General features: G+C 38.5%; 1 protein-coding gene across 1 annotated transcript; it reads right to left on the bottom strand.

Moving 5' to 3' along the window:
• Nucleotides 1–1,371: 1,371 nt before the first annotated feature.
• On the bottom strand, nt 1,372–5,387 carry LOC135635430 (uncharacterized). Its single transcript, XM_065146476.1, has 2 exons — nt 3,582–5,387; nt 1,372–1,674 (listed from the first exon to the last, which is right to left on the bottom strand). Exon 1 carries the CDS (start codon nt 5,190–5,192, stop codon nt 4,020–4,022), a length of 1,173 nt encoding a protein of 390 aa, XP_065002548.1. The 5' UTR covers nt 5,193–5,387; the 3' UTR covers nt 1,372–1,674; nt 3,582–4,019.
• Between the last annotated feature and the right edge of the window lie 6,276 nt (nt 5,388–11,663).

Genomic DNA, 11,663 nt, shown 5'->3' with positions numbered 1-11,663 from the left:
TAGATTTTAGGATTGTCCCAAGGACCAAATCAAAAGCAAAATCACATTTGGAGGTAATCCAAACAAGTCATCCTGGGATACATTAGGCAAGGAGATAAATAATGTCCAATACTCTCAAAATAAAAGATCGGCTGATCAAATATGCAAAAAAGTGATCATTTGTTATATACCAATCCATACTGGTATGTTAGGAAGATAGCCAATCCATACCAAGTATAATATCCAAACTCCAAATCTCTAGGAGAACTAAATCAGCAAAAGTTCAAGTTCTCCAATAAGAATCAGACAAGAGGACCAGATTCAACTTCGTTATCAAAGAATCTCCAATGATCGTATTTACTTATAGCACATAATGTAGTGGTCTAGGTTGAATACCCAAGTGATAAGCAAAATATTACGAATCAAATCGTAGATTGGACCCATGGTCGAACAAATATTTGCATTCTTTCATAAACATGCATAATACCTTTGACCACTAATTCAGAAGTTTCAGAATCATATTCAGTGATAGCATACACTCTTACATGGGCTGATGATTTAGGAGGCAGTGACTCTTTCTTCTTGTTCAAAGGGCAAACTTTTATTTTATGATCCAACTTTCTACAAGCAAAATAGACTCCAATCACCCGAAAACACAAACTTGTTTCATAATTTAACTTACAATTCACACGTGATTGAGTCTTTTGTGGTGACTTCCTTTTTCAAATCCAAATGTCTTGACCCTCCTGTTATTACTTACTGATTCATTTCCAATCATATTTTTATTGGTAAACTTGTCCTTATCATTCTTGTCACTGATCTCCAAAAATTCTTTTCATTGTTGCCAATAATAATCAGCCTCTACTTCCAATATAAGGTGGCAAAAGAAATCTTTTAATCATCAAAATAATTTTGTACATCAAATATCTTCTCTGTTTGCATCATTCATTTTTCTACCACCAATGAAATTAGGTCCACCATGCTTCCGCTACGCCACTCTGATTCAATATCCCCAATCAATCCTTTCATTCCCCTTAATTAATCAGAAACAATGAAATAGGAGGACCAAATGTCCTCATCATCCCAGATTCCTAAAATACATCAAAGAAAATTTCCACCAATCACTATAGTTCATTAGACCTCAATATATTTTGCACGTCAACATATCAAATATTTCAGTAATCCTCAAACAATGCTCTGATACCACCTCTGTCACGCCCCTCAAAATATCCATGATTTTTAAAATTTTCGTCACAGACCAATCCAGGATCCAAACTAACGTTTGAGGACACTGAAAACATTCTATTCATATTCACATCCATAAAACCTGTGCAGTTTATAATCATATATCACATCACTCGATAATTCACATTTATGGCAACCCAAGCCAACTTGACAAACATGAACAACATTTATAAATCCACAAGCTAAATAAATTATACAATCAGAACTCCAACTATTCACCACAAGTTCATATCACCATAAATTAGACTTAACATTCTGAAATTCCAAATAAGAGAGATCTCCTAACACTTGGACACAGTATATCTATTTCGGTTCATCGACAACATTTCATTATATACAAGACATACTTATACAACAATATCGTAATAACCAACCAGACTTGCCCATTATTCTGAATAACTATCCACTGCCTCAGTCCAAATCAAACATCTCGAAGAGTGACAAGCTGACCTGAAAGATTTATATAACAACGGAGTGAGCCAAAAACGGCTCAGCAAGTGACAAAGCATATTCAGAACAAAAGGAACGGTTTCAAACGAGTAAGGTATCATAATGCAAGGCAGAATACAAGAATTCTCAAGGATACCATCTCAATAGATACCAAATCATACGTATCATGTCATTCAAAACATATTTGATCCATAACGAATGGGGCATAGAGTAATTGGAACATATCAATGGCAGATAGGACATTTCAGAACATATCAGTTCATAGCAAATAGAGCACAGAGTAATTGGAACATATCAATGGCAGATAGGACATTTCAGAACATATCAGTTCATAGCAAATGGAGCACAGAGTAATTGGAGCATATCAATGGCATATGAAATGTTCCGGAGCATATCAACGGCATATGGAACATTTCGAAGCATATCATCAGTGAATGAAGCATTTCAGAGCATATCGAAAACAAATATCGTACAGAAGCTCAAACGTCGTCTTTGACGTTGCAAACATATCAATCTTATCCAAAGCATGTACAGAAACACATAACCAAAGCTCTGGATATCATATCAAACGTACAGAAGGTGTAGTGGGATCTCAGTCAGAATGTGATTCATCCATTTCTGAATGACCACCTGACAAAAGTCTCCCACGTCTGGGAGCTCCATCCACCCACGTCTAGGTGAAGTCAAAGGGGCCGGCAGAGCATCGCAGGCTCTAAGCAATATCCCACAAAGCGGGACCCCACAAAGCGGGCAAATAAGCGCATACCAGAATATCCCACAAAGCGGGACCCCACAAAGCGGGCAAATCAGCGCATACCCTTTACCATTTCTGGCAAAGGTCCAGACAATCCCACAAACACCAGAGTACAAAAGGGCAGTACGAACAATAAATAGCATATATCGGAAGCACACGCGGAACAACAAACGTACATGTGCCTTTACGAGTCAAATATGATGCAAGGAACAAATCTCTCACAAATGTATTCAGATTTGGAAACGAAATGAAAGCAAGAGCATTCAAGGATTCCAAACAATCATATATGGCTCAATTCAAATAAGAAGGTTAGATAAATTCAATGTCAAAATGAATGAACTGGAATAGGCACATATCGGGAGCAAATGCGGAACAATGGAATATACATGTGCCTATATGGGTCGATACGATATAGCATAAATGTTCCACAATGGTTTTCAAGAATGCAATAATTTTAAGGACAAGAGTATACAAGAACTCAAAGCAGTAATATAAAGCTCAATTGAATAAGAAAGCTAAAGGATATCAACTTCCAAAGGAATGAAACCAGAATATGAGAAATCGACCAAAGCTCGATTTCTGGCAGAATACAAGAGGCACATTGAACAAATGATTCAAACTATCAATCGTGCTCCAATTTACTCAGAAATAATCATTGGATAATACTTTCAGATAAGACAGGCTTCATAGGAATTGAACTGTCCAACAGAGAGAGTTACAAATAATTTGGTAAGCAAGTGTCGTAGAACAAAATCTCTGTTGGCAGAATTCATAATGTCAGATTCAACAGATAACTGGGCAGGTGTTTGGATTCCAAATCTTTCAATCCATATATCAAAGAAAGGTCTACGAGTCTAGTTTCCAATGAAATCAGTTTTGAACAAATCAGAGTTTCCAACAAAGACTTATAGGCAGCTCGGTATCAAAAGGTCAGAATCTCAAAAGTTGCACAGATTCGAATCGTTACGTTTAAACAGGAGATATAACAAATGCAAGGCTAGAACAATTCAAAGTTCCTCATATTCAAAGCAAAAGTAGAGATAAAAATGGCAGTGAAGATCAGGATACTTGCAATAAGACATATCAGAGCAATTATAGGAGAAACGATCAGGGAACTTGCAATAGAAAGGATCGAAACAAGTGGGAAACTTGCCTTTCAAAGATTTCGATCCGAAGATCCAAAGAAGGTGCCAGCCCAAATCCTTCTACTTTTCCTCCGTGTCCTCTCTCTGTTTCGTTTTGTGCTCCCGTTTTCTTCCTTTCTTCGCAACTACACCACGTGTCGAACATCGAGGCACAGTCACCTGCTCTCTCTTACTCTCATTCCTTCTTTTTATTTCCCAAACGCAGCTGCCACAGCCGCCGCCGTTGCCGCTGCTACAATCGCAGCCCCTTCCACCGCACTACCTTCCTTCCTCCCTTCTCTCACAGACATAACTGCTGCATACGCAGTCGCTGCCGCTGCGGCCGCAATCCCGTCCGCAGCCCCTTTTTTCCCCCTTTCCTTTCCTTTCTTTCCCAGCTGCAACTGCCGCAGTCGCAGTCGCAGCCATGGCCGCAGCCACCACAACCGCAGCCTCTTCTTCCTCTGCTACTCTATTTCCTCTCCTACTTCTCTTCCAACTGCAGCTGCCACTGCCGCAGCTGCCACCCCTTCTCCTCTTCCTCTCTTCTTCCTCTCCTTCCCTTTCTCTTCTTCTTCCTTTCCTTCTCTTCTTTCCCAGCCACAGCTGCAGCTGCCATCACCGCAGCCGCAGCCCCTTCTCCTCTTCCTCTCTTCTTCCTCTCCTTCCCTTTCTCTTCTTCTTCCTTTCCTTTTTCTCTTTCCCTGCCATAGCTGCAGCTGCCATCGCCGCAGCCGCAGCCCCTTCTCCTCTTCCTCTCTTCTTCCTCTCCTTCCCTTTCTCTTCTTCTTCCTTTCCTTTTTCTCTTCCTCTTTCCCTGCCATAGCTGCAGCTGCCACAACCGCAGCCGCAGCTACTTCTTTCCCTTCTCCTCTTCCTTCTCCTTCCTTTCTTCTTCTTCTCTCCCCGCTGCAACTGCTGCAGTCGCGGCCGCAGCCACGGCCGCAACCTCTCCCTCCTCCCCTGCTCATCTTCCTCTTCTTCTTCTCTTCCAGCTGCAGCTGCCATCGCCGCAGCTGCAGCCCCTTCTTCCCCGGCGTCACACACACCCTCTCCTCTGTTTCCTCTGCAGGAAACAGAGGTATCACACCTCTTTCTCTTCCTCTTCTTCTTCTTCTCCTCTTCCCCTCTTCCCTTTTCCTCCCCAAGGCCACACATCTCCTCGCTGCAGCCTTGCCGCAGCTATCTTCTTCTTCTTCTTCTTCTTCTTCTTCTTCTTCTTCTTCTTCTTCTTCTTCTTCTTCTTCCCTTTTCATTCTCAACGCCCCACACATCCTCTCCTCTGTTTCCACCTGCGGGAAACAGAGGTGCTGCAGCCCTGGCTGCTGCAGCTGCCTCTCTTTTCCCTCTTCTTCTCCTTCTCTTCTTCTCCTCTTCCCTTTCCCTCCCCAAAGCCACACACCTCCTCGCTGCAGCCTTGCCGCAGCTATCCTCCTCTCTTCTTCTTCTTCTTCTTCTTCTTCTTCTTCTTCTCTTCTCCCTCTTCTTCCTCTCTTCTTCTCCCCACGCCCCACAGCTCCTCGCTGCAGCCCTCGCTGCAGCCACCTCCTCTTCTTCTTCTTCTTCTCTTCTCCCTCTTCTTCCTCTCTTCTTCCTCCTCTCTTCTTTTCCCTCTTCTTCTTCTTTTCTTCACTCCTCATGCCCCACCGCTCCTCTCTGTTTCTCGAAGAAACAGAGAGTGCGTGGGAGGCGGTGGGATAAAACCGAAATTTTCGATTTTTCTTTATTTACTTCTTTTTACAACTTAACAGTTTAGTCTTTGAAATTTCTATATTTACATATAGGTCCTCCGATTTTTAAATAAATCTTTATTAATAGTTTTTAAAAGCGAGGGATATTACAACACACATATGGCAGGTATTGCGATGAGTAGAGATTCAGATATGAGATATCCGACAGAGCCCTTATCTTATTGGATACAGATCCAATACCCACTAGGGGAGGACCCATTAGGGTTTGACAGGGGACCGCTATAAATAGGAGGGATTCAGAGCCTCATAGGCTAGAGCCTTTGCTTGCCTCTCCTATTCTCCTCCCCCTCTCCACCTCAGAGTAGGCCTGGAGTTTTGAGGAGCGTCGTCGCAGCCCTACTGTGTGGATCACCGCTAGAGAGGAGGATGCTTGACCTCATTTACCCTCTCCTAAAGATCTGTAAGGAAACAGGGATATAAGCCTTTACTTGCCTCTCCTATTCTCCTCCCCCTCTCAACCTCAGAGTAGGCCTGGAGTTTTGAGGAGCGTCGTCGCAGCCCTGCTGTGTGGATCACCGCTAGAGAGGAGGACGCTTGACCTCCTTTACTCTCTCCTAAAGATCTGCAAGGAAACAGGGATATACGATCTCCCTAGGTAACACAATCTATTCTATACGCAGTTTTAAGTTTCGCGGATTTTGCGCACCAATCTTCGCCCGACGACAAACATCTCTTTGGGAATCAAGGATTTTGTTTTCGTGTTCTTCCGCTGCACATGTGATGTCGCCCCCAAGATTTCCCAACAATAGGAGTCTTGAGTAGGAGTCCTATTCGGAGTTGGTTAGAAGTAGGAGTCTTGAGTAGGAGTCCTATTAGGAGTTAGGGTTTAGAAGCCCTATAAATAGTCATGTATTCCTCCTCTTTTCATAAGCAATAGATGAATATTTTCTGCAGCCTTTGAGCAGCAACTTGGATGGAGGAACCCCTATAGAGTTCCAAGAAGGCCGATCCCCTAAAGAGATTAACCCCAAGTTTAGAATCTGCAAGGGTTCTAACACGCACCGGAACACGATCTGAAGTACTGATGTCTTAATTGTCGTAGTTAGCATATAGATTAAGTTAAGATTTGGAGGTGATCTCATTAACTTAATCTGGGGCCAACTGGGCCCTTGGTAGACCCAAATTGGGCCGAATGGATCAGCCCATTCGGACCCAGAATTCTTGGTCGGCGGTGGCACCGCCAGGGCCGGCAGTGACACCGCATAGGAGACTCGGTCTCCCAGGAGTTCTGGGCAGTAGTACCGCCCGTGTCAAGCGATGGTACCGCCGGTAGTTATTATTGCCAGCGGTGGTATTGCCCTTGTCAAGTGGTGGTATCGCTTGAGCTCGGTCTCCGAGCGATGTCAAATGGTAGTACGGCCCAGACTAAGTGGTAGTACTGCTCAGTGATAGATGATAGGTGGTAGTACCGCCCAGTTATTGCAGTGGTACCGCTAGGATCTTGGAAATCCGAGAATGGACACTTTTAAACTCCGAATTCAAACTGATTGGGGCCTATATAAACCCCACCCTTTCCTGCATGAAAGGTAACCGAAAGCTTGCTTTTATTCTGATTATTTGAGAGCTTAAAAGTGTTGTAAAAGGCTAGAGTTCCTCTTCCTCTTTTCTTTCTAAGTCTTGATCATTCAAGAGAGGAGTAAAAACTCGTAAGGGTTGTCTCCTAAGCCCGTCAAAAGGAGAAAAGCTGTAAAAGGGTGGTTGGCCTTCGCCTATTGAAGGAAGTCCTCTAGTGGATGTCGGTGACCTTGTCGGAGGAGGAAGCTAAAAGTGGATGTAGGTCAAGATTGAACGAACCACTCAAAATCTCAGTTTGCATTTACATTTTGCTCTTTATCTTAACTGCAAGCTGCCTCTGTTTCTTTACATCAACTATACTTCCGTTTGCTCACAAGTTAAAGATCTTTCCGAAATAGTTTTTGTACGAAGTCTTTTTGAACCGATGAAAAGTTTTCCGCTATATTAATTCACTACCACCCCACCCCCCCCCCCCCCCCCACCCCCTTCTTAGTGCTCTTTATCCTAACACTATGCACTAATGATTATTGGAGATGAGGTAACAAGTTCATTAGACATAAATTTATCTTTCGATGAGCTTTTAAATGCATTTCATGAATTATTTGATGAATGTAGAACCTTGAGTAAAAAAATATAACTCTTTAAAAAAGGAACATACTTATCTTATTAGCAATTTTGATAGATTAAAAATTGAACACAATGATAGTCTAGCTTCATGTACTAAATGTGATGAACTAGAATTACTTCAAAAAGAAAACTTACTACTTAAGAAAACCTTAGAAAAGTTTGAGTTGGTAGCAAATCCTTGAACATGATCCTTGCTAACAAGGGTCACGCTCATAGAAAATAAGGAATCGGATTTGAGAGTAGCTCTCACCAAAATTCAACCACCTTTGTTAAAGGCCCTACTTTGCATGTTTCACCTCGAAAGAAATGTAACTTTTGTTACAAATTTGAGCATGTAGCTTATCATTATCCATTTAAGAAATGTAGTCCACACAAATTAATTTAGGTTCCTAAAATAACCTTATATGACTCAATGCAATATGATAAGCTATGTAGATCGATTTTTTAGGCACCCAAGGTCAAATGAGTACCTAAAAATCATTTTTTTTGTAGAAATGTTTACTATCACATGCTAGGAGCAAGAGATGGTACCTTGATAGTGGATGCTCAAGGCATATGACCGGAGATCCATCTCAATTCTCTAAGCTCACTAGCATAGACGAAGGATATGTCACCTTCGGAGACAATAACAAGGGTAAAATCATTAGTAAAGGAACCATAGGTACCAAATCCAACTTCTTTATTGAAGATGTGTTGTTAGTTGATGGCTTAAAGCATAACCTCTTGAGCATTAGTCAATTGTATGATAAAGGATATATTGTTAAATTTGAATCTAATGCTTGCATTATTAAAAAACCATACAAAATCACATTTATGATTGCACTAAAATAAAATAACGTATACACTATCGACATTAATGATCTATGTAATGAAATATGCTTTTCGGTTGTGAATGATGATGCTTGGTTTTGACATAGGAGATTAGGTCATGCTAGCATAAAACTAATCTCTCAAATTTCATCTAAAGAACTTATAAGAGGAATTCCTTATATCAAGTTTGTCAAAGATAATGTGTGTGATATGGAAAACAAATAAGCACTTTTAGACCTTTGCAATTGATCAATATGGACTTGTTCAGACCAAATTGCTACATCAAACCTAAGAGGTAGCAAATACGCATTTGTCATAGTGGATGATTATAGTAGATACACATGGACTTGTTTTTTAGCACACAAAAATGAATGCTTTAGGAATTTCTCTAAGTTTTGTAAACTTGTTTAAAATGAAAAGGGTTTTATGATATCGTTAATTCGAAGTGATCATAGTAGTGAATTTCAAAACCGTGATTTCTAAGAATTTTATGAATCTAATGGATATAACCACAACTTCTCTACTCAAGAAATCCTCAACAAAATGAAGTAATAGAAAGAAAGAATAGAAATTTATAAGAAATGGCAAGAACCATGTTAAACAAATATAGCCTACCCAAATATTTTTTGGCCGAAGCTATAAATATGACATGCAATGTTATGAATAGGGTTCTAGTAAGACCACTACTTTTCAAGACTCCTTATGAGTTGTGGAACAACAAAAAACCTAACGTTTCATTCATACTTTAAAGTTTTCGGATATAAATGTTTTATTTTGAATGAAAAAAATGCCTTAGGTAAATTTAATGCAAGATCCGATGAAGTAATTTTTCTTGGCTGTTCTTTTGTTTCTAAAGCATTTCGTATCTTTAATAAAAGAACTTTGATTATAGAAGAATCTATTCATGTTGTTTTTAATGAAATTTCTGAAGTTAAGAAAAATGATTTTGATCATGATCTTAATTTTGATACTTTGAATTTAAATGACTCCCCTTCTCAATCTAGCAACTTAGATGCATTTTCTTCTAAACCTTCTTTACCGAAATAATAGAAGTATGTAGATGCTCATCCTAAGGAGCTAATTATAGGAGATACATCAAAAGGGGTTCAAACTCGTTCTTCTCTTAAGAATTTTTTGTGCCAATGCCGTTTTTATCTCCCAAATTGGACTAAAATGCATTGACGAGGCCTTGAAAGATGATTCATGGGTTATCGCAATGCAAGAGGAGTTGAATCAATTTGAGAGAAATGAGATATGGAAGCTTGTTCCTAGGCTAAATGACCATTTAGTTATTGGTACTAAATGCATCTTTAGAAACAAGCAAGATGAATTTGGTATCGTGGTTCGAAACAAGGCTAGATTAGTGGCCAAGAGTTTCAACCAAGAAGAAGGTATCGATTATGAAGAAACCTTCGCTCCTATGGCATGATTAAAAGCCATAAGGATGCTCCTTGCCTATGCTACTACCATCAATTTTAAGTTATTTCAAATGGATGTTAAAAGGACTCTTCTTAATGACTTTATTTCCGAAGAAGTTTACGTTGAACAACATCCCAAATTTGAGAATGATAATCTCCCTAATCATGTGTTTACATTGACTAAAACTCTATATGGATTAAAACAAGCCCTAAGGGCTTGGTATAAGAGACTTAGCTCATTTCTTATCGAAAATAATTTCTCTAAAGGTAAGATCGATACCACATTGTTTATCAAAAATTTTGAAAATAATTTTCTTATTGTTCAAATTTATGTTGATGTTGTTATTTTTGGTTCCACGAATGAATCTCTATATGAATCATTTGCTAAAAGTATGAGTCTTGAATTTGAAATGAGTTTGATGTGGGAATTAACTTTCTTTTTAGGCTTACAAATCAAATAACTAAATAATAATATTTTTCTTAATCAAACAAAATATGCTTTGGATTTGCTAAAAAGGTTTAATATTGATAGCTCAAAGGCTATCAACACTCATATGAGCACCTCTACTAAGTTAGATATTGATAAAAGTAGAGAAAGCTTTGATCAAAAAGCTTATAGGGGTATGATAGAAAGTTTACTTTACCTCACCGCAATTAGACCGGATATCATATTTAGTGTAGGACTTTGTGCTAGGTTTTAATCTAATCCTAAGATATCTCATCTTAAAGCAGTTAAGAGAATACTTAGATATATTAAAGGAACCACAAATCTAGGATTACGGTATCCAAAATCCGAGAACTTCGAGCTAATTGCTTATGCTGATGCGGATTTTGCTGGATGTAGATTAGATAGAAAAAACACATCTGGAATAAGTTAATTTTTAGGATACGCACTTGTTTCTTGTTCTTCCAAGAAACAAAATTTGGTTGCACAATTTACAACCGAAGCCGAGTACATTGAAGCTAGTGCATGTTATACATAAGTTGTGTGGATGAAAAATATTTTAAAAGATTATAAAATTCATCTTAAAAACATTCGCATAAAATATGATAACATAAGTATAATATGTTTAACAAAAACTCTCATTCAACACTCTAGAACTAAACATATTGATATTAGGCATCACTTTATATGAGATTATGTTAATAATCATGATGTAATCTTAAGAGTTTATTGATATGAAATATCAATTAGCTGATATTTTTACAAAGCCCTTAAGTGAAGAACAATTTGATTTTATTAGAAGAGAATTAGGAATGTTAATTTGTCCGAATGCATGAATTTGTCAAATTTTGTTTTCGGACTTTCTTGATTCTTTGGATCACTCACTTAAATCTTCTCCTTATATAAAGCTGAAAATTGTTTGCCTTGATGTTGTAAACTTAAAATGGTGTTTACTTTGATGTTGGAATTTTATGCTAAAAATTTTTATGATGATTATGATCTCTATTAAATATTGAGAAGTTTTAATCATACATGATGCAATATCGGATTCTTAATTATTGAGTGCTACTAGCACTAATGATATTACCTCATACAAGTAGTGTTAAAAGGCTATGACAAAATATTTTATAAATGCATGAAGTGTTTATACATATCTTGATGTTTGATTCATTGAAGTCATTGATAAATGCATCTCTCACGGATTTCACCCTTATGAATTTTTAATGAGAAATGGATTTGATGTAATGCTCTTCTCATTATGATGTTTTATTCGTGAATTTCTCCTTCATGTGATACTCCTCTCCCATGAAAATTGAAGGAATTCTAATGAATATATTAATCCTTGAAAGATGAATTTTCATGTGTGATAATGAAAGCATGTGTGTGATAATTTTCGTAGGGATTTGAATTCATATGGATATCTCGATCCTTTTCATGAATCCCTTCTCTTTGTCAAAATGAAAGCATATTTTAACGAAATTTATTTTTGACTTGATTCAAATCATTTCACAAATTTAGTTCTTAATGGATTCCCTCCCTACCTTC

Source organism: Musa acuminata, chromosome BXJ3-4 (assembly GCF_036884655.1).
Source record: "Musa acuminata AAA Group cultivar baxijiao chromosome BXJ3-4, Cavendish_Baxijiao_AAA, whole genome shotgun sequence".
Classification (NCBI taxonomy): Eukaryota; Viridiplantae; Streptophyta; class Magnoliopsida; order Zingiberales; family Musaceae; genus Musa; species Musa acuminata.
This window is presented reverse-complemented; position numbering and strand designations above follow the sequence as displayed.

Excerpts from the sequence above, each read along its gene's own strand:
- LOC135635430 (XM_065146476.1), bottom strand. The coding sequence starts at position 5,192 with ATGAGGAGTGAAGAAAAGAAGAAGAAGAGGGAAAAGAAGAGAGGAGGA.